The sequence below is a fragment of the Mchenga conophoros genome, linkage group LG22 (genome assembly GCF_057382185.1).
Source record: "Mchenga conophoros isolate Kocher_MC1m ecotype Shallow Benthic linkage group LG22, M_conophoros_male_GT1.1, whole genome shotgun sequence".
In the NCBI taxonomy this organism is placed as follows: Eukaryota; Metazoa; Chordata; class Actinopteri; order Cichliformes; family Cichlidae; genus Mchenga; species Mchenga conophoros.
In genome coordinates, this window is record NC_140546.1 from 21,994,773 (window position 1) to 22,014,805 (window position 20,033).

The window sequence follows — 20,033 nt, forward strand, 5'->3', positions numbered from 1 at the left end:
GTTGTATACATGCTTCAATTCTGGTGTTGGTCTTCAGGGACTGTCATGGTTGAATATTAAAAAAGTTTTTGCCTAGTTTTCATTAAAAAAAAATGTACATGAAATTTTGGGCCACAGGGCCTAAATAAATACAACTAAATAGAATAACTATAAATTAATAAAACACAGTTCAAGAAACAGTTTAAAAACTCTTGCACATTTTTATTGGAATGAAAACAGTCATGCTACACATTAATCGACAGCAAAACTACAGAGAAAGTGCTGTTGTCACTCCGAACATAATGCCCGGTAAGATGAGATGATTAATACCTTATTGCTGAATTCATTTCAGTTTTAGAAACAGAGACAGCTCACAGTATTCACTACCTATTTACCGCTACTCAAATATAGCATAACAAATCAAATAAACATAAAAAATATAATAGAATCATAATAAATATTCATTAGTGTTCCGAGGTTACAGTAAAACAGAGCAGCTAATGCTGTAAACAACATGTTAAAAAAAAAAGAGGAACAGGAGTGGGCAAGCAAAGTCTCTCAACAAGTCACGAAACTGGCACTCTGGTTTCAGAGGATCTAATCCTTTAAATTTGCTGAAGAGTGAAGTTCCACCTCTGATCTCAGTACCTTTGGAGCAGATTTGTGTATTAGTCTATACTTGTGAAACAGCAGGTAAATGCAGACATTATTCTGATACAGAGTTCACATTCTCAGGCTTTTGATGATACAACTGCCATTATGTCAGTATGTAAAATATAAATCTATATCCATTGTCATTCCAGTGTTCCAGTGGAGCTAATCCACTCCTCCAGTGAATTAGCTTTAAACACACTTAGGTACCTTTAATGCCTAGAGATCCCACACTTTTCAGTAGTAAAATGCAATTGTTCTAGTGCAAGTCTAACCAGATTATTAACAAAAGACAATCAAATGAAAGTATTCTTGCTTGTCATTACACAATGCCATGATATAACACTAATTTGCAATGCAGCCGATGTTAACAGAAATAAAAACATTAAACGACAAGATTCGCCATGCGTGACTAAAATGTAATCGCAATAAAATAAAAGCAAGCTGCTTAGTCACTTGGTGTATGCAAGGCAACACAGCTGAGGTCAGTAATGTGTGTTATTTGAAAGAAAATGTCGTACATTACACTGACCACATGGGGGCAGACTAAGACAGGGAGACAGTACTGTCGGATTATTGTAGTCTGGCACAGTCACATGATTTTTTTTTTTTTTATTAATATGTAGTGTTGTCACTATCAAATAAATAGAAAGCATATGTGCACCTGCACCACACACACTCACACATGCACACTCACACATGCACACTTACTCATGCTAGAGTAGTGCATGGCTAAAAAGCGCGGAGTGATCAACTTTCACCCTGTAAAGGTGAAGTAGCTTCCCTGCTCCTACAAAAGGAGGAGAAGAGGTGGGGAATTTGTGCTCTTCGTCTTCATCTCCAGGATTCCCAGGATACTGGCCGCGTCAGTCACACAGTCAATAAAAGTTTGGTCAGTTCGATTAACAAATAAAATCCCGTGGAGGTTTCATAGTTTACTTCGCTTGAGTCTCTACGTACTACGTACCGCTGGTTAAAGTTTTATGAAGGTTAGGAGGCAGAAAAGAAGCCTTGAGTCCAGCTTTGCTTCTATATGTCTCTACTGCCTTTGTTATGACCTTTTATTGCCAGGGGTCACCCAGGGGCATCTTAGGAACCTGAATGTGCATTTCCACAGGGCGATCAGGTGGATGGTCCCTCCTGTAGGTGACAGTCTTCTCATTGGTTGTAGGAATGTATGACAGATCCTGGTGGGGAAGGGGAGGGGGCAACAGAAATATGCAGTCAGTAATATTGGAGTCTGAGATGAACACAGATGCTCACTTCAGAAGACTTCTTCACTATTAGTCCAAAATACTACATACTACGGTTCCCATAATGCTTTACAAGTTGCCTTTTCCCCCCACATGACTCCTACATGTCATGTGTGACAGATGTTTCCGTGGTTACAGCTTGTGAGTGTTCATATTAGTGGAGAACTCAAAGTGTTAGTCTGTTTAATTGTGATTTATTTCTGGTAAAGATTTGTTGGTAAAGCCAAGATTATGAGTTAAGGGTCATTTTCACAGTCCTTCTGGAGCCTTTACAGGTACACAGAGGATCTTAACCTCTTAACAGCCACCAGGTCACTGGGTTTGGTTAATGTCCTCCCCTTTTTATAGCATTTTCACCTGCTTCAAACACCCACGTGGAAAAGCTTTTAACAGAAACTCTGTGGCTTTATTTGAAATCTAAATGCGTCCCCTATTTACTGAAAGTTCAGCATGTGGCTAAACATGCTAAACTTAACCCTTGGTGGATATTAGGCAGGTAAACTCAAAGTCTATGTGGCCTTTCCCATGACTGAGAAGTGAAGAGTAAGTCTTTGTTACTCAAAAGCAAAACTTCCCCCTGACAGTAAAATGTCATAAAAAAAAAATCAGCAAAGAACTGTAAATGTTAACCAGACAGATGGTCCTGATTCTTAAACACAGTCCACAATCGTCAGTATCATTAAGATGATCTGCAGCAGTGCCATAAACAGGAACCCCCCTCGCCACCCCTAACCAGTAACCATTGCTAAGAAATTCCCATCTTCCTCTTCTCCAAAGTGCTGTATGTCATTATAAGGTCAGAAAGCTGGAAACTGTAGCTGCTGAGCTGGGAGTTGGGAGGAAATGTAAAACACAGCTGTACCTCTAAGAGCACACTCACATTCCTCACTGCTGGTTTCAGCTGCCGGTACTACTTCACATAAATATCCTAATGAACCTTTGCTGCTCAGGGCTCCAGGGACACTTTGGCTCTCATTTAAAATCAGACAGCACTGAGAAATTCCTCAAGGATATCAGAGAGCTAACCTTTCCAGTGCAATGGTACCCTGCATCTTCAACAGTGCCCCCTGGTGACCACCGCCTCTTCTGCAGCAACAGCCGGGACACGGCCACAACCACCAGCCCGCACAACACGGTCAGGGCGCACACGCTCAAGAAAGTTCTCACCAGCCGAAGGCTGCTGCTGACACAGTCTGTAGACACATACACATAAACGCACTCAGTTTTACTGTGCAGAGCTATAACATTGTATTGTTCACTGATGGGGACAAAAGTTTGGAGTATTTTTGATCAAAATCATCTTTGAGCAACATGAAAGTACAGATTAAATAAAACTAAAAGTACAGATTCAGCAATATGAAACTGTGAAGAGCTAATCAGGTATATTTCAGTGGCTCTAAACCCAGGTGTGGGCTGGGTATGGTATGTTTTGGATGTAAACGTTGGACTTGCATGAATGAATTTGAATAAAAGTTACTAAAAGAGGAAAGAGACTGTCCACTGAAAAACAGGGGAGACAAAAAGGCAGTACAAAGCAGAGCTACTCATTTAAATGACATATGACACACACACACACAGAGCTCGCTCGGCGGCAGCTGTACCACTATTGCGGTACTGAACAGTCAGCTGGCTGTGTATCTGCTGGGGAGCATGTGTGGATGACGGGCTGATTGCTCGACACAAAGAGCCCAAAGATTGCTCTGACATTTTGTAACAGAGTTACCATAGAGACCTAGCTCCTGCTGCACCCGGGAGGAGTGGGTGTGAGCAGGAAGAGAGTGTCCCGTTGGGTGTGGGGGGTGGGGGGGTGGTTGGAGGGAAGCTTGAGGGGATAGGGGGAGATGGGGGGGAGATGCACAATAAGCAGTGCTGTTCCAAAAATTGGAAAAGGGTGGGGTGTAAGGGTGGCGGGGGTGATCTGTAACACTTAGATGTGCAATAATAATGTGTGCGAGACTGAGGGCAAATGTGAACTGTGAGGTTTAAAATTGTGTGTTTGTGTGTACGTGTTTGTGCGTGAGGAGGTGTGTGTGTGTGTGTGTTTGTGGATGATTGAAAAGAAAAAATCCATAAAGTGAGATGGAAACTGAGGGGAAATCTAAATTACAGCTGTAACACTGACAGCAGGCTTGCTGACTCAAATACACCAGGGTGCACTAGTGCAGCAGAGGTATCAACGGATATCACCCCAAGTTAAAGCGTGTGTGTGTGAGTTTTGACTTCATACCTGGTCTTGTGCTAATAAGAAGCTGAGCCTGACCAGACTTCGAGCTGGTCTGAAAGCGATAGCTGTTGCGACAGCTGTCGTTACTGATGTACATGCAGTGAATCCACGTCTCCCCTGCTTGACCTGAAAATACAGCCAGAGAGAGAGAGGGAGCAGTGAGACCCAGACATAGATCCAAGATCCAGAACAAATCCTGGAGGGTTAGTTTAAACAAAAAAATTGATCAGAGTGGTGCTGCTGCAGAGCTGCACTGTTTTAAAGCTTCTCTTGTTTCAATCAAATTGAATTCAGGTTTGTTTATATAGTGCCAAATCACACAACAACAGTCGCCTCAAGGTGCTTTACACGGTACCCTACAGAATTCTGCAGAAAACCCCAGCAATCAAGTGACCTGCCTGTGAGCGAGCACTTTGTGGTAGGAAGGAAAAACTCCCTTTTAACAGGAAGAAACCTCCAGCAGAATCAGGCATAGGGAGGGGCAGCCATCTGCCTTGATGGGTGGGGGTTGTGAAGGGAAAGAGAAGAGAAGAAACAGAAGCAAAAAGAAAAAGAGAGCATAGGGAGACAAAACACAGACTAAGGGAGAGAGAAGACACAAATGTGATGAATTTAATGCTGCTGCAGCGGTATATAAACACATGGGGAGTGAAAAGAAGAGAGTGGAGAAGAAGTGCTCAGTGCATAACAATGTATGACATGAAGGCAACCTTATTTTAGTAAAACCAAATTAAGTAATTGAAGATCTGTGTGCAATGAGAATCTGACTATACAAATCCTCTCAGTAATCTGGGGTCTTGATTCTCGAATAGTGACCAACTGTTAGACAAAGCATTTTGAAGCTAAAGAAACTGATTTTTTAGGAGTCAGTGGAGAACAAAACTGAGCTAAAAGGTCAGTGAATAGTAGGCTTACACTCATCAGGTGGTCAGAAATGCAACTCTAACTGTATATGAAAAAGAATGTGATGTAGAGGCAGTCTTTTTAGTGGCCAGCAGGGGGTGGCATCTCTGGTTGCAAAACGAGGTCAGGATACATAGTTATCTATGGGAAACCCAACTTTCCACTTCTTTTATGACTTCAGCAAATGCTTGCCTTGTGAGTTTATGGCCCCTGAAGACAGTTTTAAGTCATACTTAATAAAACATGGTGTTCTTTTTTCATTTCATTCATTTTCAATGATTGTATTATTTAAGGTATAATAGGTGTTAAAACAGGATGTGGTTTAGTTCGGGGCTACCTTGTGATTGACATGTTGCTATCATGCAGTATGCTCAGCTCTCAGTGAAATCCATCTGTCGCTCTGCTTCTAAATAACCAAATGGCTTTGGCTCAAAAATGCAGGCAATAAACTGCCAACATGTGCAACAGCACTTCGTGTAACTTGTCAATGTTGCTTTTATAGATTGCCAAACTTAGCAAAAAAAGATGAATACAAGCAGCTCTAAGGGTTGCTTGTTAAATAGTAAATACAAAGTAATATATTTCAAACCCAAGAGCAAATTCAAACTGAGCCAAGGCTTTTATTAAAAACAGCTAAATCTGTCGTAGCTTCAATTAAAGAAAAAAACCTTTTTAGTGTCCACAAAACTACAAATATGTAAACCTGAACCTGGAGGTTTGTTCCTGTTAAAGGGGAGTTTTTCTTTCCCGCTGTCGCCAAGTGTTCGCTCATATGGGGTCATATGATGGGGTTTTCTCTCTATTATTTACTTCGAGGCAACAGTCGTTGTGATTTGGTGCGATATAAATAAAATTGAATTGAATCACACCAGCTCTACCTGACATGTCATCCATGTAGCCGACCAGCGGTGCACAGGTGTGGTTGCACTGTCCCGCCTCTTCTTGGGTCAGACCATGAGAAAGGTGGCAGCCCACACACGTCCTAAGAGGCAAAGCAACGCAAACAGAAATAACAAATCACTACAGTTTCAACTTCAAGCATACAGCTCGATCTGTCGGAGCTCCCATCGTGCTTTGCGGTACTAAATATAAGTCGCTAATTACCAGTATGATTGGCAGGTGCTTTGGCACGCAGGGCAACGCTCGCAGAAGTCTCCGGAGTGTTGGGGGTCGTCGCACACGCACTTACCACACACACACTTCCCTCTCCCGCTGCAAAGCAAGCCATTTGATGACTGGCAGGTTGCTGTGGAGACGGGACAGTTGCAGCTATCGCCTGTCCATCCATCCTCACACACACATTCACCTAGCACACACACACCCCGACCTGAGAGACAGGAGAGAGATGAGAGGAAAAGGCATTAGAGAAGTTAACGAAGAAAAATCGTGCACTAGTCATCTTGACATTAGCAGTATCACTATGAACTAATTTTCAGAGTGTGCCCCTCTTACTTCCACACAGCAGCCCTCCTTCGTAAGGGCAGGAGAAGTCGTCTAATTCGCAGTATTTCCCGTACACTGCACCGAGCCTGCTCTGCTCACAAACACACTTCCCACATTCGCACACTCCGCGGCCACTGCAGACCACATCAGACCCATCTGCTTTGCAGTTCTTGTTTGAATCCGAGTCCTTCATCATCCCGTAGTTCGGCCTCTCCTCCTGATTGTTGCCATTTTGGGTCTGTTTGCATGGTGACGCGTTGGCATCACGGCACTGTCCCGCCGGTCCACATGTGCACTGACATTTAGAGCGGATCCTCACAACAGTGGATTCGTTGTAACCCACGGGACGGACCATGACTGTCACATCTTCATCTTTACCGTCATCAGGACAGGAATGCTGGCCAATTGTGATATTGAAGTAGACCTGCGTAAAACAAATATGTTTATAAAGAGCAGCAGGGGATGTTGAAAGAGGGATAGAGCTGTGTTCTAGTTGTATATTTATGTGGGCAGCAAGGTCAGTTGGTCATCTGGTGCACCACCATGGCCCAGTTCAAAAAGAACTACCGTAATATTTTATGCTATGAACCTCATCGATTTAGTGATAGAGTGTCTTGTTTGCCTAGCAACAGCAGGTAGAAATTCCAGTTTCTTCACTACTTTTGTTCACGACTAAATGACCACATCTCATGCCATCCTCATTAGTTAACATGCTAAACTCAGGCCCTCAGTATTGTTGTAAGCATGCTGACATAGACATTTACATCAGAGAGACTATCTTAAACATCCTCTACACTTACACAGCGATGTGGATTATACAGAAATCATTTTTCTGCACCAAACTGAGGCTGTAAATCTAAAAGGTGTGAATAAGCCAAATCTGGCTGCATGATTACAGAAATCCCTAACAGCTCAAACAGTTGGACAGGAAAATGGATTCTTAGGCTGAATTTGAACAATTATTCTGTTGGCTGATGTGGAAAGTTGCGCATGCCAAAGCTTTGAGTTCACAGTCAGCCTTTCTATTGATTTTTATCTCCATTCTGGTAATTGTTTCCATAATTCGTCTCTAATCCACCCACAGATTAAAAGGCCTGAGTTTCTTTGTACAGTGGAGTAACTCTGTAGAGCAGTGATTTAGTATGCCGAGGTTCAACAAAAGTTTAGAACCCCAAAATGTGATGAAAGAAGTCTCGCAGGAAGCTAAGGGGAGTAAAATCATTCCCAAATGCACTGAAGATGCTATAATTAGTGCCAAAGCAAAGGTCTCTTTGGCTGCTACAGCTACAGTAACCTCTGATAAAGTCATGCTGCTTAAGTAGAAAAACTACCGTGCACAGCTGAGAAATATCAAAAAGTGCTCTCGGCACTGGTGAAGGTTTCTTTTTCTCTGCTGGATAACAGAACAGGTATTAAGGAGTACAAGTCCAATGACCTCATTCTAAATATAAATGTCCTATTTGTCTGTATCGAGGCTCTCGTGTTAGGTGAGGTAGGGATTTCTGGAGGAAAAGGTCGCGAAATCACATGGAAATGTTTTCCTCTTAAATACAGTCCGTGTAATCCGCTCAGCTCGGATTATTTACCAAATCTTCTCTGTCACGTAAAGCTCTCAGTGCGAGGGCGTTTGTGTATGTCAGGGTAATCTGATACAACTAATATATGCCTTGTGACATCTCTGGTGGCTCTGACGCTGCTGGGTGTTTACCGTCTGGTCGGGCTGCACCCCCGTGCAACTGTGCTCTGCAGCAGTGGATCCATCGGGGCAGAGAGGAGTTACAGACACCCAGTACCTGCTGACCGCCTTGTCCTCCACCGACACGGACACCACCACCTCTGATAACAACCTCTGGGCACATCGAAAACAGAGAGACAAGCAGCATTACACTGAGAGCCTGATATAAAGAAACTTATCATAGCTTACTGTGCTGACTACAAAGCAATGTAGGTTAAGATAAAAGGGAATGCTAGGAACAGCTTGAAATTTTAATGAACGTAATCTGTGTGAGTGAACAGCAATGACGAAAGAAAGGGGGGGAAAAGAGGCTCATTAATCAAAGTTGTCACATGTTGCCTGAAAGCCCTGTCGCCCTCTCTTTCTTCCTGAAATACAGGGATTTATGGGAACAAGGAGGTGGGGCCGAAAATAGCATCTTTGTGTCCCTCTCTGATTAGGACACATGGTTTCTGTGGGGATCTGATAGCCATTATAATGCCAGCTTCTGTTCAGGCGGCGCTGTTTGTGTATGTGTGTGTGTTTCGGCACGTATGCGTGGCTGCGCACCCGATTCTGTGGATTCGGCAGATTCTTGAAGCAAACAATGGAGCGCTGTGCCTGAGGCAAGATTATACTCTGCCAACAGAATTAACCCCGTGGTGAGTCTCACTCACCCACACACACACATACAAAACCTAACCTTCCGTAACCTCAAGTTCTCGTCCGTGTTGTTTCCTGTTGTTGTTTTTCTTTCTTCAGGCTTTAGGTCTCTCCCCATCATCAATTTTCCCCAAACTTAAGCACTTTAAGTTTGAGATCATTTAAGATTTTTCTTGCATTCCCCGTTTTCAAACTTCAACTTCTGGGGTACACATAAACAGGACGCACTTTTCAAACAGGACATGCGCTATTACTCAGTCCGCATGATTCAACAAGTCAAGGAGAACAACAAAAGTTTGTGTTGCTTCAGCAGACCGGCAGCAAACTTTGTCTCAACATTTCTGAGCCAGGAATGTGTGGGGTTGTGATTCCAGCTCTCACAGTGCTGCTCTTCTCGTCTCTCCCACCTTTCACTTGTTCCCGTCTTTGTCCAAAGAATGAATAAGACGCTACAAAGAGGACAAAGAGCCTACGAGGGGAGGTGTAGCTGAGTGCTTTGTACCTTGTATGCATCCACCACCAGGTCAATGAGATTCGGAGCCTGGAAGAGGCCTAATTTTCCCAGGTAGGAGCCAGGTAGCAGATGTATCAGCTCCTGGAAAAGGAAAGGGAGACGAGAGTAGAAAAAAACGTAATGCTTTTAAAAATCTTCCCCTCTCAAATGTGCTCCTGAAATGAGCAAGATATGTATGAGTCAGAATCTGTGGCTGATTGTATGCCTTCTCAGTATATTACTAAGTGCACGTGTAGGGGCACATTACCTCATACCACTGGTATTGCTGCTTTTCCACAGCAAAGATGGAGTAGATATGGTTTTCAAGGAGCTTATCAGACAACTGACCCAAACTGGGATGATCCTGAAAAGCAAAGTAAACCTCCTGTCACCTCAAAGCCTGTAGTAATTCATCTGGTCCACATTAAAGTGAGATTATGTGAGCTTAAAGTTTGATGCTTTAGCTTTTGCAAGTTTCCTCACCATCCTGGTGCTGCCTTTGTAGACGTTGTCCTCCAGGTGACACAGACCATCGTGTGGCACGACGATCCCTGCCAGCCGGCTATCCAGGGCGAGGTGAGAAGGCTGGTCGGTCATCAGGAGCAACAGACGCTTTGCCTCTGGTCTCCAACCAACAGCCCTCTAAAATGCAGAAGGAAGGCAACGTGCAATGTTATTTTTGGCCATTAATTTAGCAAAACTTACATATTTTCATCCTAATACCAAAAAAATTCAAACACAAGCAGAGATCTATTGAACGTCTCTACAGCCTGTTTTTGCAGAGTGGTTTTTGTTATTCCTTTAAATCATGACGGAGTGATGTGGAAAAATGTGCATGCATCACATTTTAAGGATTTACAAGTGTGGGAAAAAATGCAAGGCGAAACATTTTACACATGTGAACTGGATTATTTTCGGTGATGATCAGGCTTTTCTGTAATGTCCAATTAAATAAAGAACCGGGAGTCTCGATTTTTATGTCTGTGACTCATACAGTGACTCCTTTCTCTCAGCGTGAGAAAATGGGCCAGTGTGCACGTGTGTGTGTATTTAGGGAAACCTAGTGAGTAGGCCTGGCATAATGGAGTCTATTTCTAGACTGATGACCACTGTGGTGTTTCTCTCCGACATGGCTACTCAGGGGCCCCCTGCATGGTGTGACACATAACCCCCACAGAAGCTATAATGTAAGCAACTGTGAATCTCAGTGTGTGTGTCTGCCATACCCCACATGTGGAGTTAATACTTAGTGGGATTCCTGTGGCAATATGCATTGCTTTCAGGGTGCCACTATTTTTCCAGAAAAGAGTAAACGCTTCTTTTACATTTGCAGATTTAACACCTACTTACAATTAGAAAACACCCCTTACATATACAGCGTCTACTCTACCACTTGGCTGGGATGGAATCAGGGTCAATATAATTTGGCTTTTTAAGAATTCACTAAAGAAACTGTGTAAAGTAGAGGAAATTAATCATCCATTCTCTTCTGTTTATTCTTATCAGAGTCGTGGTGGTGGATAGACTATCTATCTAGTCTATCTACCATAGGGCGAGAGGCAGGATACACCAAGTCGCCAATTCGACACAGGGCTAAATTAATCAACATTAATCAAAAATATATAAATATATAATAAATAAGTCACTGCATAAATATTCAAACCCTTTAAAGTAACTGAACTAATTCAACAGAGCTCCAGCCAATTGTAGTTTCACAGTTAATGAAGTGCAGATTACCAAAGTGCAGTGAATGTGTCTCAAGTGACTGTAGTATAAAGACACCTGTGTGTGAAAGATTCAGTCAAGGTTAATCGGTATTCCTGGCAACAATTACACCATGAGGACAGAAGAACGCTCCAAGCAAGTCGGGGAAAAGATTAGGAAAACTATAGGTCAGCGTACAAGTCACTGAAAATCCCCTGGAGTTCAGTTAAATTCGTCATCACTGGAAGAAAAAACACATGTGTAAATCTGCCTAAAGCAGGCCGTCCTCACAAACAGTGACTGTGTGAGAAGGACACCAGTAAGGTGGGGGCCACGAAGACACCTATGACTACTCTGAAGGAGTTAAAAGCTTCAGCACCTGAGATGTTGCTCAGGCTTTATGGAAGAGAGGGGATAAGTTCATCTAAAAGCATGTGGGAGTCTGGGGTCTCTAGTCTGATGAGACCAAAATCAACTTTTTAAGTCATCACACTAGACACTTTGTTAAGGTAGCAACAGACATTCTATATATTTTGGCAAACACACCATCTCTGGCAAAACATAAAATGAATACAGCAATGATAGATAAATCCTGAAAGACCATCTGATTCAGTCTCCAAGAGAATTCCAACCTAATACGCGAACCTAAGACGCAAAGCATTCAGGCACGAGCTAGACGGAAATGGTTTAAAGTCAACAAGGTGAGTGTTTTGGAGTGGTTGAATCGAAGCCCAGAGCTCAAGCCAATGGAGAATTTGTTGTTGGACTTGAAAAGCACTGTTCATGCCTGACCCTGTGCAACCTGACAGAGCTTGAGGAGTTTTGCAAAGAGGAGTGGTGTACAATTGCAGTGTCCAGATGTGCCACCATGACTCAGACCTGTCCACACAGACTCAGTGCTGTGACAGCATCCAAAGGTGAATTTACCAAATAATGACTTGAATTAAGAGGAGCTTGTTATTAACACACATTTCAAAAGCCAGAAGTCTCAGTGGTATGTAGTGAGCATTAGGGTAACTTGCACTGTGGAGGCAATATAGACAGGCTATGGAGTGACACATGTTGCCATGTAGATGATATTGTTTTAGGGAAGCCTTTGATTATTTCTGCAACCTAAACTAATACATCTGATGGATTATAGCAACAACAATTATGAGAATGCAGGGTTGAGCCGGCACAATCGAGTAAGGGTGGAAAAACTACATTAATTGGTCCTGTGCTGTTAAAACACATCACTATACGTCACTAACAGCCTCTGAGGGAGTTTTATATGCATTCATGTACGCAAACTACATATGAACAAATGCCCACCTGGCAGACCGCAGCTTGCAGCATGGCATCTAGTCCTCCTTCAGGTGTGTCCATGTTTCCAGAGATGCGCTGGCGCTTGATCACCCGCGTAAACTCGCTCATATTGCTTGTCATGCTAAGGACATGGTGGAAGCCGTGGGCTGGTCGACAGCGTATTTCAAAATCACTTGTGAGAGACAAAAAATAAATAAATTAATTAAAAAATGAGGTCCTGTTTGCAAGATTTGGAACTGCAGAGCTATTTGTTATATGCTCAGCTTATCCTGATGACAATGTTCCCCCAAGCAACTAAAAAGCTAAATTATGCATCTTTGTATATATTTTTTACATGATCACTGAAATGATGACATCCCTCTTCGAGTGTATCATTGTATCTGCCGACTCTAGCTAACAAATGATCTTACCTGCAGGGATTGTGGATCTTCGAAGGATGAACGTTGATGTAAGGAGAAACAGGCTTGTCCACAAATGAGCCAAAACCCAGCCAAAGGTCTGAGGAGTGCTCCGTCATACGAAGGGACAGAGCTACACCCACCGTCTTCAGCTGTGCAGCACGCAGAAAGCAGGTTGGAGAGGTAGAACAAGGACAGGTAAAGAGCAGCAGGCGAGAAGGGAAGAGCAAAAGAAGGAGGCGTGCAAGAGGATATAAAATAAGAAGATTTGGAAGATGATCCAGAATAAATCAGGCACAATAGACAAAAAAAGAAGCTGATTTACTTCCCATTTCCTCTGCTTCATTTAAAAAAAAGTTTAATCTGTAGTAGTTATAAAGTCAGTGTCCATCTCACTGGGCCTACTTACTGTTTATAGATCCTGGTGAGACTTCTCATTTATGCAAGCCTTGACTTAATTGTGTTTTTACACAGCAAATAGTCCTTGCAGCTATATTTATATATAGAACCTTCAAGAAGAAGGCGTGGAACAAATCCTCACTGACTCACTGAGCAGCAGAGTGACAGACAAGCATTTTCAAACCTACTTGATCAAGGTTTTCCTGCATAGAAGCCGATACATCCACCAGGTAGTACAGGTCCACGGGATAACGCTCCAGCTGCTTCACCGACACTATGAAACTGGCCGCTGAACCTAGAAACAAACACACACGCACAACATAAACTGCAATGAGCAAAAGTTCAAAAATACTGCATGGTGCACTGCAGCACCAGCATCTACGTGAAGCAGAGATGCAGTGAAACATTTGTTAGGTAGAGGTTGGCTGAACTGTCCGGACTGCAAGGCATCTTCCCTTTACTCTCACTTTGCTGCTCATCTATATATATATGTGTGTAATTACGAGGAAGGACAGCGATTTCAGTGGAAGGGGACTAACTGCACTGCTATTCGCAGCAGCCGAACCAGCTACCAAAAGCTCAGAATACAACACACACACTCACACTGGGACTGTGACTTCATTTAGTGCTTAGGGCACCATTTCTCCACAATGATGCCTTTATTATAGTTTTTTTTCCTGAAGGCTTAAACACTAACAGTGATTCTTGAAGCACCCATCTCGGAAACTGTTAACACTTTTAGTCAGTGGAAATTTGAACACCCACCGCTTGGTGCTGTATGCTCCCATACGGCGCTGCAGGCAGTACTCGCTGTGCTGCTGAGCTACTAAATACAGCACCGCATGTGATGTGGATGAGGTCTTATGGCCTGATCCTTAAAGAAGGTGAGATTTTTCACATTCTTATTTTCTGATATTGCACTGGTGTTCAGCACATTCACAAACTGCCCTGCTGGGCACACAAAATAATACACTATCGCTGCAATGGTGTGTTTTCTGCATACTGAACACATTATTAAGAGAGTCTGATCGTTTTTACGCCCAACCCAAGTTATCACGTCATCTACCTGGTCTGAGGGTGATGCTGATGTCTCTTGGGGAAACTTGTGTGCTGCTGATGGTGGCGTTGACCTCCACCTTAACCTCTGACTGCTCCATGAACTCCAGTGCACAGCCCCTCCTGAGCAGGTTAACTGGCAAGTCACAGCGCTGACTTAGCCCCGCCCCATCTAGAAAGCCCTACAGGTGAAAACATAAAGTTCAAAATGGTCAGTTTGCCCTTCATTCAAAATATGCTGGTTTTAAAATCCAACCCTGTATCTAAAACGAGTTAGGATGATGTAAGGAAGAGGGCTTCCTTACTAGTATAATTTGTATTGTGGTAACTTGCACACTTTAGAAGCACCTTTGCACTTTATTAAAAGCACTTTATTGAGCACTGCACTTTAAGGATAGACTTGCACATCAATAACCATTTGCACACAAGAGGTTTAATTATTTATTGAATATTTATTGAGTTATTTAATAATTAGCAGGTGGCCTTTTGCTCCAGGTCCTGCACAGCTGCTCCTCACTGAGAAGTGTGGTGGTTGTCTGTGAGGAAAGGTTGTTACTGGGAGCAAATAAGGTCTACTGCCAAGTAAAACTTAAGCAAGTGTGTGTGTTTAAAGTCTACAGGTAAAAGTGTTGGTGCAAAGACCTTTTCTGTGTCCTCTCCAGGGTGTTTGGGCAAATATTTCCCCAGTGGTCCGGACATTTAAAGGTTCCAGGAGAGGCCATGGGTTAAGGAGGTGTGAGAAATCTCTATACATGGGTTTTTGGTGGTTTTTTAATAGGGTTAAGGTATAAGGTTAAAATATAACATATTTAATTATCAGAGAATGATAAAATGTATTTATTTATTAACTCAGATTGTGTATTGTATATAGAAGGTGGAATGCTACAATTTGGTAAACTCACCTGGGAGTAAATAATGGTTTAGTCCTAAACAGCTGAGAGTATTTAAAGCTGCCATTTGTCATTAGACAAGAGATTGTTGTTGCTGTTGGAAAGCTTGATCTACCACTAACTGTCATGGCGTTAGATACATGTGGGCAAATAAACACCTCTTGCTTCCACCATACTTTGTCTCAGTCTTCACCTTCACTGTAAATTCATCTGCAAAAGCTTCGTCACAGGTGATGTGGGAATGGACGGATGAGCAAATAATTTAAACGTGTCCTTGAAAACAGCAAAAACATAATACAACCTGAAACGTCATTGTTTTTGTTCCAAAAAGCAAATTCACTTCCAACAAAACGCTAACAACACTTTAGGTAAAAATGTCTCCAAAAGGTGACAGAGGACTCATTTTGCATTATCTTGACGAATTAAGCAAAGCCTTCTTTTATTAAACAACAATGAGAGCACATGTGACTTCAAAGCCTGTAATATTGAATATTAACGGTGCCTTTGCACATGTAAGTCACTCACGCCATGTGCGCTAATGAATACAAATAACAGATGGCGGGGGTTGAGATGGTCTGTCTCTTCTTCAGCCCACAGGAGGCGGCGTCCTTGATTTCCAAAAGGACTTTTGTTTGGTCAATTTTGCACCCTCCTAAATGAGCTTGGGCCCACCCATTGTAACTGTATTTCTGCATCTTGTATAAATCCTTTTTTCTCCTCTTCATTGTGGATAAGTGTGCATACATTGACGGTCTGTTTGTTGGCTGACGTTGGTTTTAAAAGTGCTCCAAAAGCCATTCAGTGATTTCCACTGTGTAATTGAGTGCTGCCTGAGGGCAACAAATCAAGGCCGTTCAATGTTGGATTTCAGCCTTTCTTTCCCCTTTGCTTTCACAGATTTCTCTGGGTTCTACACTATTTTATACACTGCAAATAATAAAAGGTAATAATGGCTTCAGAGTGCTGTTAAAGACGTACTGCCCTTTATCAAAATTACGTAGGATATGTTCCCCAGTTAGTTGGTTACAAGTTCAAATGAAGTGTATGTTTCAAAAAACAACATGTTTGAATTTCATCAATTTTATTTAACATTATAAATTTTAATATAGGAGAGCATTTTTTTCACATGCACAATATCACAAAAGTCTGTAGGGTATAGCTCACTTGCAATTTTAAACTCTATAAACAGAGCATACAAGGAAGCCATGTTTTCGCTGTAATCTCATCTGTATGATGAGCACATCTCCTTCAGCCCATCTGGAGCAAGAGCGAGAGTAAACAATTTCAAGGTCAGAAGAAAAATTATAGATTTTCTCTACACTTGTGCCGATGTCTCCATCGTCTCCATCAATTCAAAAATGTATGCCTAACACTCTGCGTTTAAAGGCTGTAATCTAGTTAATGTTTAACCCATTAGTTAATTTTTTAACCTTTGCTCACTGTGAAGTATGTAGTGAAAGACTCACACATGCTGCAGACTCCTGCACACTGACAAACATTAAAAAAAAAGGATTTACTTGCAACACTTCTGGAGCCGTTGGGCAACTTTTGATCCGTTTCTCTTTCTCCTGCGCACCTGCCTGATGTCACAGACGTGCAAAGTCTTCCCTCGTTTATTCCACTCAGGGAAACATGCTATACTGAAACCAGTTTCACAATTAATCAGTGGTTTCATTTTTCATTCTGATTGCTTTCAGTGTGCTTGTATTGATTTTTGATGGAGTTACCCCGACATGAGAGCCATGACTGTTTTTTGCTATCGGACCCTTGAAATTACTCATCAGTTTCAAGCACCAGGTGGAGGTGCCTGTTTGGATTTACTCCGGATTTATTCTCCGTGTATTCCAACACGGTGGAAATTTGCTCAGTGTTAGTTTGGACAGTTCAAAATGTGATTAGGCGCCCTTATTGTCTTCAGATTCTTGATTAAGTTCTCCTAATACTCAGCTGCCACAACGGCAGAATGTAACAGTGTCATGCCTTATAGCTTTGGAGAGGCTTAGTGACCTTTGGTACTGTAGCAAAAAAACTCACAAATACAAAGAAGTGGCACAAACCCCCCCCCCCCCCCGTAAAATTACACCCCTAAATATGTGTATTTACACTGTAATTAATCTGTCATGGGCCAGACTGAGATCAGTCATTTTTTAAAAAGCATGAGGGGGAAACAGATAAGGGATGAAAGAGTGAAATTTTTTTTAAAAAACACACGGTTGAGGAAAACCGTGGTCTACAATAGAACCTGAAACTGTAGCAAACTATGTGACCAGGACCTGAACCTGAAACCTGGACTGGATTGTGTGTATTTATGGTGTTCCCTGTGGCTATAATATGCCCTGTAACAACTCTGAATGCCAAAAAGTTTCAGACTGACTTTCTGGGACTTTCCTTACACAGTCTGTCTTTTCACTGGACTCTGAATATTAACAGCCAAATGTGAACATGCATATTAACAAGACCGGCACTGTTTAATACTTATCCAAGCATGGCTCTGTGAGTTTATATGACCTTGTATGTGTGTGTGTGTCTCTGTGTGTGTAGGAGGTAATGTTTGAGGGCTCACACACACACCAGTGAACCCAGCCCCACTTGATGATGTCAAGAAGTGTAGGACTTACAGGGTGGGAAAGCACCTGAAGTCTGTAAATGCACACATGCTGACAGTTTGGTTTGGTATTTTTTATCTGTGTGTTGTTACTGGTGTGGCACCAGAAAGCTTTACAGCTCCTCACGTCTGTTTCGGGGTGGGCTCTTTACGAGACAGACCGACACACAGACAGATAGAGGCATGGGCGGAAGCAGCAATATGTGTAAGTGTGTGGAGACTAAACACATGGATGGAAAAGTGGCTCTGTCTCTGCTTTCTGCCTGAGAAAACGTGCATGGAAACATTCACACGAGCGGCCGGCGCAACTCACATGAGTCATAACGCAGGCCGCCGAGCTCTAACGTTCATATTATATTCATATTTGTGGACTGGATCAAAGCTTTGGTTCGTGTCATCTGAGGAATGCTGTCCAATGCCTGCCACGTTTGTCTCTGACACACACAAACACACGTTCGTACGCATTCCTACCTCTTCGAAACACCAGGCGCACTGTGGCCCACGGCTGAGGCAGTCTGTACAAGAGGTGATGCCAGGAGACCGACACACGCTGTCACCTGCTCAAGGAAGGGAGGACGAAAGGTGGAGGAGGCAGAGAGAGAAAAATGATTGCAGGGAAGAAGAAAAAAGATCGGCAAGAGGAGGAGGGAAGAATCTGAGATTAGCATATGAAAGAATGTGTGTGTCAACACTTATTAGCCATGCAGCTGAACCCCTGTGGACATTAGACACTTCTGATGATAGGAGCACCACTTAGCATCTCATAAGAGGCTGTTCAGCACAAATCAGCCACCATCTGGAAGCAGGTACTGGATTTGCTGGAGTAGTAACCCCTCGCCCAACACCAATACACACATCCATACCACATCTAATTAGTCAATCATTTAGTGAGAATGTGCATATGTAGGGAGTCCATAACTAGGCACTCAAACAGGATATGTCTATGCAAGGTTTGCAGAAAAAAATACAGTAAGGATTCAGACTTTACTGAGTGACAAAGAAAGGCTTTTTGTAGTGGAATTAGTGTAGTGATTTATCTGCTGGAATCTAATTTTCCAGAGTTATTCTCCAGGGAGCTTCAGTGAGGTTGTAATGTAGGACAAAAGGAGAAAAGCTGCAGGTCTGAGCATCACTAACAGCGCACTCTCACCCAGTTAAAAATCTTGGCCTCTGGCAAAAAAGACTGTGAAGGTTAATCGCCTAACTTCTAATTTTAAATGTTCGGTAATGTGCTCAACAAAGAGGGCTGGAGTGTTACCTGCTACTGCAGTGAGGCTGTCATTACTTCTCATCAATAACTAGTTTGTAACTCCTCCACATGAAACAAATGCTCATTACGAGTCTTTTGCGTGACCTCCTGCAGAGACTACAGAGAATGTGGGATGTGGGGGACGCTAATGATCGCTTGACAGTGATAGCTACAAGATGCAGTCTAATTGCTGAGATGGGATGTAATTAGCCCCCAATGAGCCTCCACTCACCGGCACTGAAGGATTCTCCGCTGAAAGCGACCACCAAACAGCAGAGCAGGAGGCACAGACAGGCGCTGTCGTATGTGCGTAGCCAGGAAGTCATATTATTCTGTCCACACCGGGTAGGAGACCGGAGCCAAGCAGCGAGGAGACACGGGAAGCGGAGCTGTACGGCTACTGGAGATGAACCGGGGGAGACCGGACACCGTGCGTTCGCCGGCGCATGAACAATAACCGTGAGTGCTGGCCCAAGCCGCGGGACATCGTGGTTCACCCAAACAGCCCTCTAATCCCGGAGAGGCATTCACATCGACCGGTCAAATCAGCTTACAAGCGCGCTCCCCCGTGGGCCACGAGAGGAGGTGAAGCAATCGGCGGAGTGCGAGTCACCTCCATCTATTTCCACCCAGCCGCAGGTGTGCGACGCGTCTCCGAGAGCTTCTCACAGCTTCGCCTCACAGCTGATGGTAAAAGTCTCATCCCGGGACAGAGCACACGCAGGAGTTACACACGGGAGAGCCAATCAGAGCTCAGCCGGCGCGCAACCAACATCATGCTGAGTGAACATCATACGCCGAGAGCAGGAGAATAACCGTGTTTTAACCACTGCCATGGTAACCACGCCGCTGTACGTATGAGCGAGAGAGAGAGAGAGAGAGAGAGAGAGAGAGAGAGAGAGAGAGAGAGCGAGCTCAGAAGGGGAGGGGGCGTGCGTGTGTGTGTGTGTGTGGGGGGGGGGGGGGTGGCTGACAAATAAGGAGAGGAGGAAGAGAGGTGAACAAGGAGGAGTTGCGGTGGATTCCGAGTGTAGCGCTGGTGTTTTTGTTGTTTCTTAAGGGAGCCGTAAGGGGGACCGCTGAGCGCGAGGACCTGCGTGGATG

General features: G+C 43.3%; 1 protein-coding gene across 1 annotated transcript; it reads right to left on the bottom strand.

The window, feature by feature from the left end:
* Window positions 1-180: 180 nt before the first annotated feature.
* itgb8 (integrin, beta 8) lies at window positions 181-19,769 on the bottom strand. The gene is made up of 16 exons (XM_085262538.1): window positions 19,162-19,769; window positions 18,152-18,237; window positions 14,196-14,367; window positions 13,318-13,424; window positions 12,743-12,882; window positions 12,339-12,504; window positions 9,807-9,965; window positions 9,592-9,687; window positions 9,333-9,425; window positions 8,162-8,302; window positions 6,463-6,877; window positions 6,115-6,337; window positions 5,889-5,992; window positions 4,111-4,233; window positions 2,910-3,076; window positions 181-1,817 (listed from the first exon to the last, which is right to left on the bottom strand). Exons 1-16 carry the CDS (start codon window positions 19,253-19,255, stop codon window positions 1,692-1,694), a joined length of 2,412 nt encoding a protein of 803 aa, XP_085118664.1. The 5' UTR covers window positions 19,256-19,769; the 3' UTR covers window positions 181-1,691.
* Between the last annotated feature and the right edge of the window lie 264 nt (window positions 19,770-20,033).

Coding starts and splice junctions, on each gene's coding strand:
- itgb8 (XM_085262538.1), bottom strand. CDS start 19,255: ATGACTTCCTGGCTACGCACATACGACAGCGCCTGTCTGTGCCTCCTG. Junction 12,505..12,742: donor AAGATCCACAATCCCTGCAG/GTAAGATCATTT, acceptor GTCTCTCACAAG/TGATTTTGAAATACGCTGTC. Junction 3,077..4,110: donor TCTTATTAGCACAAGACCAG/GTATGAAGTCAA, acceptor ATGTGTCTACAG/ACTGTGTCAGCAGCAGCCTT.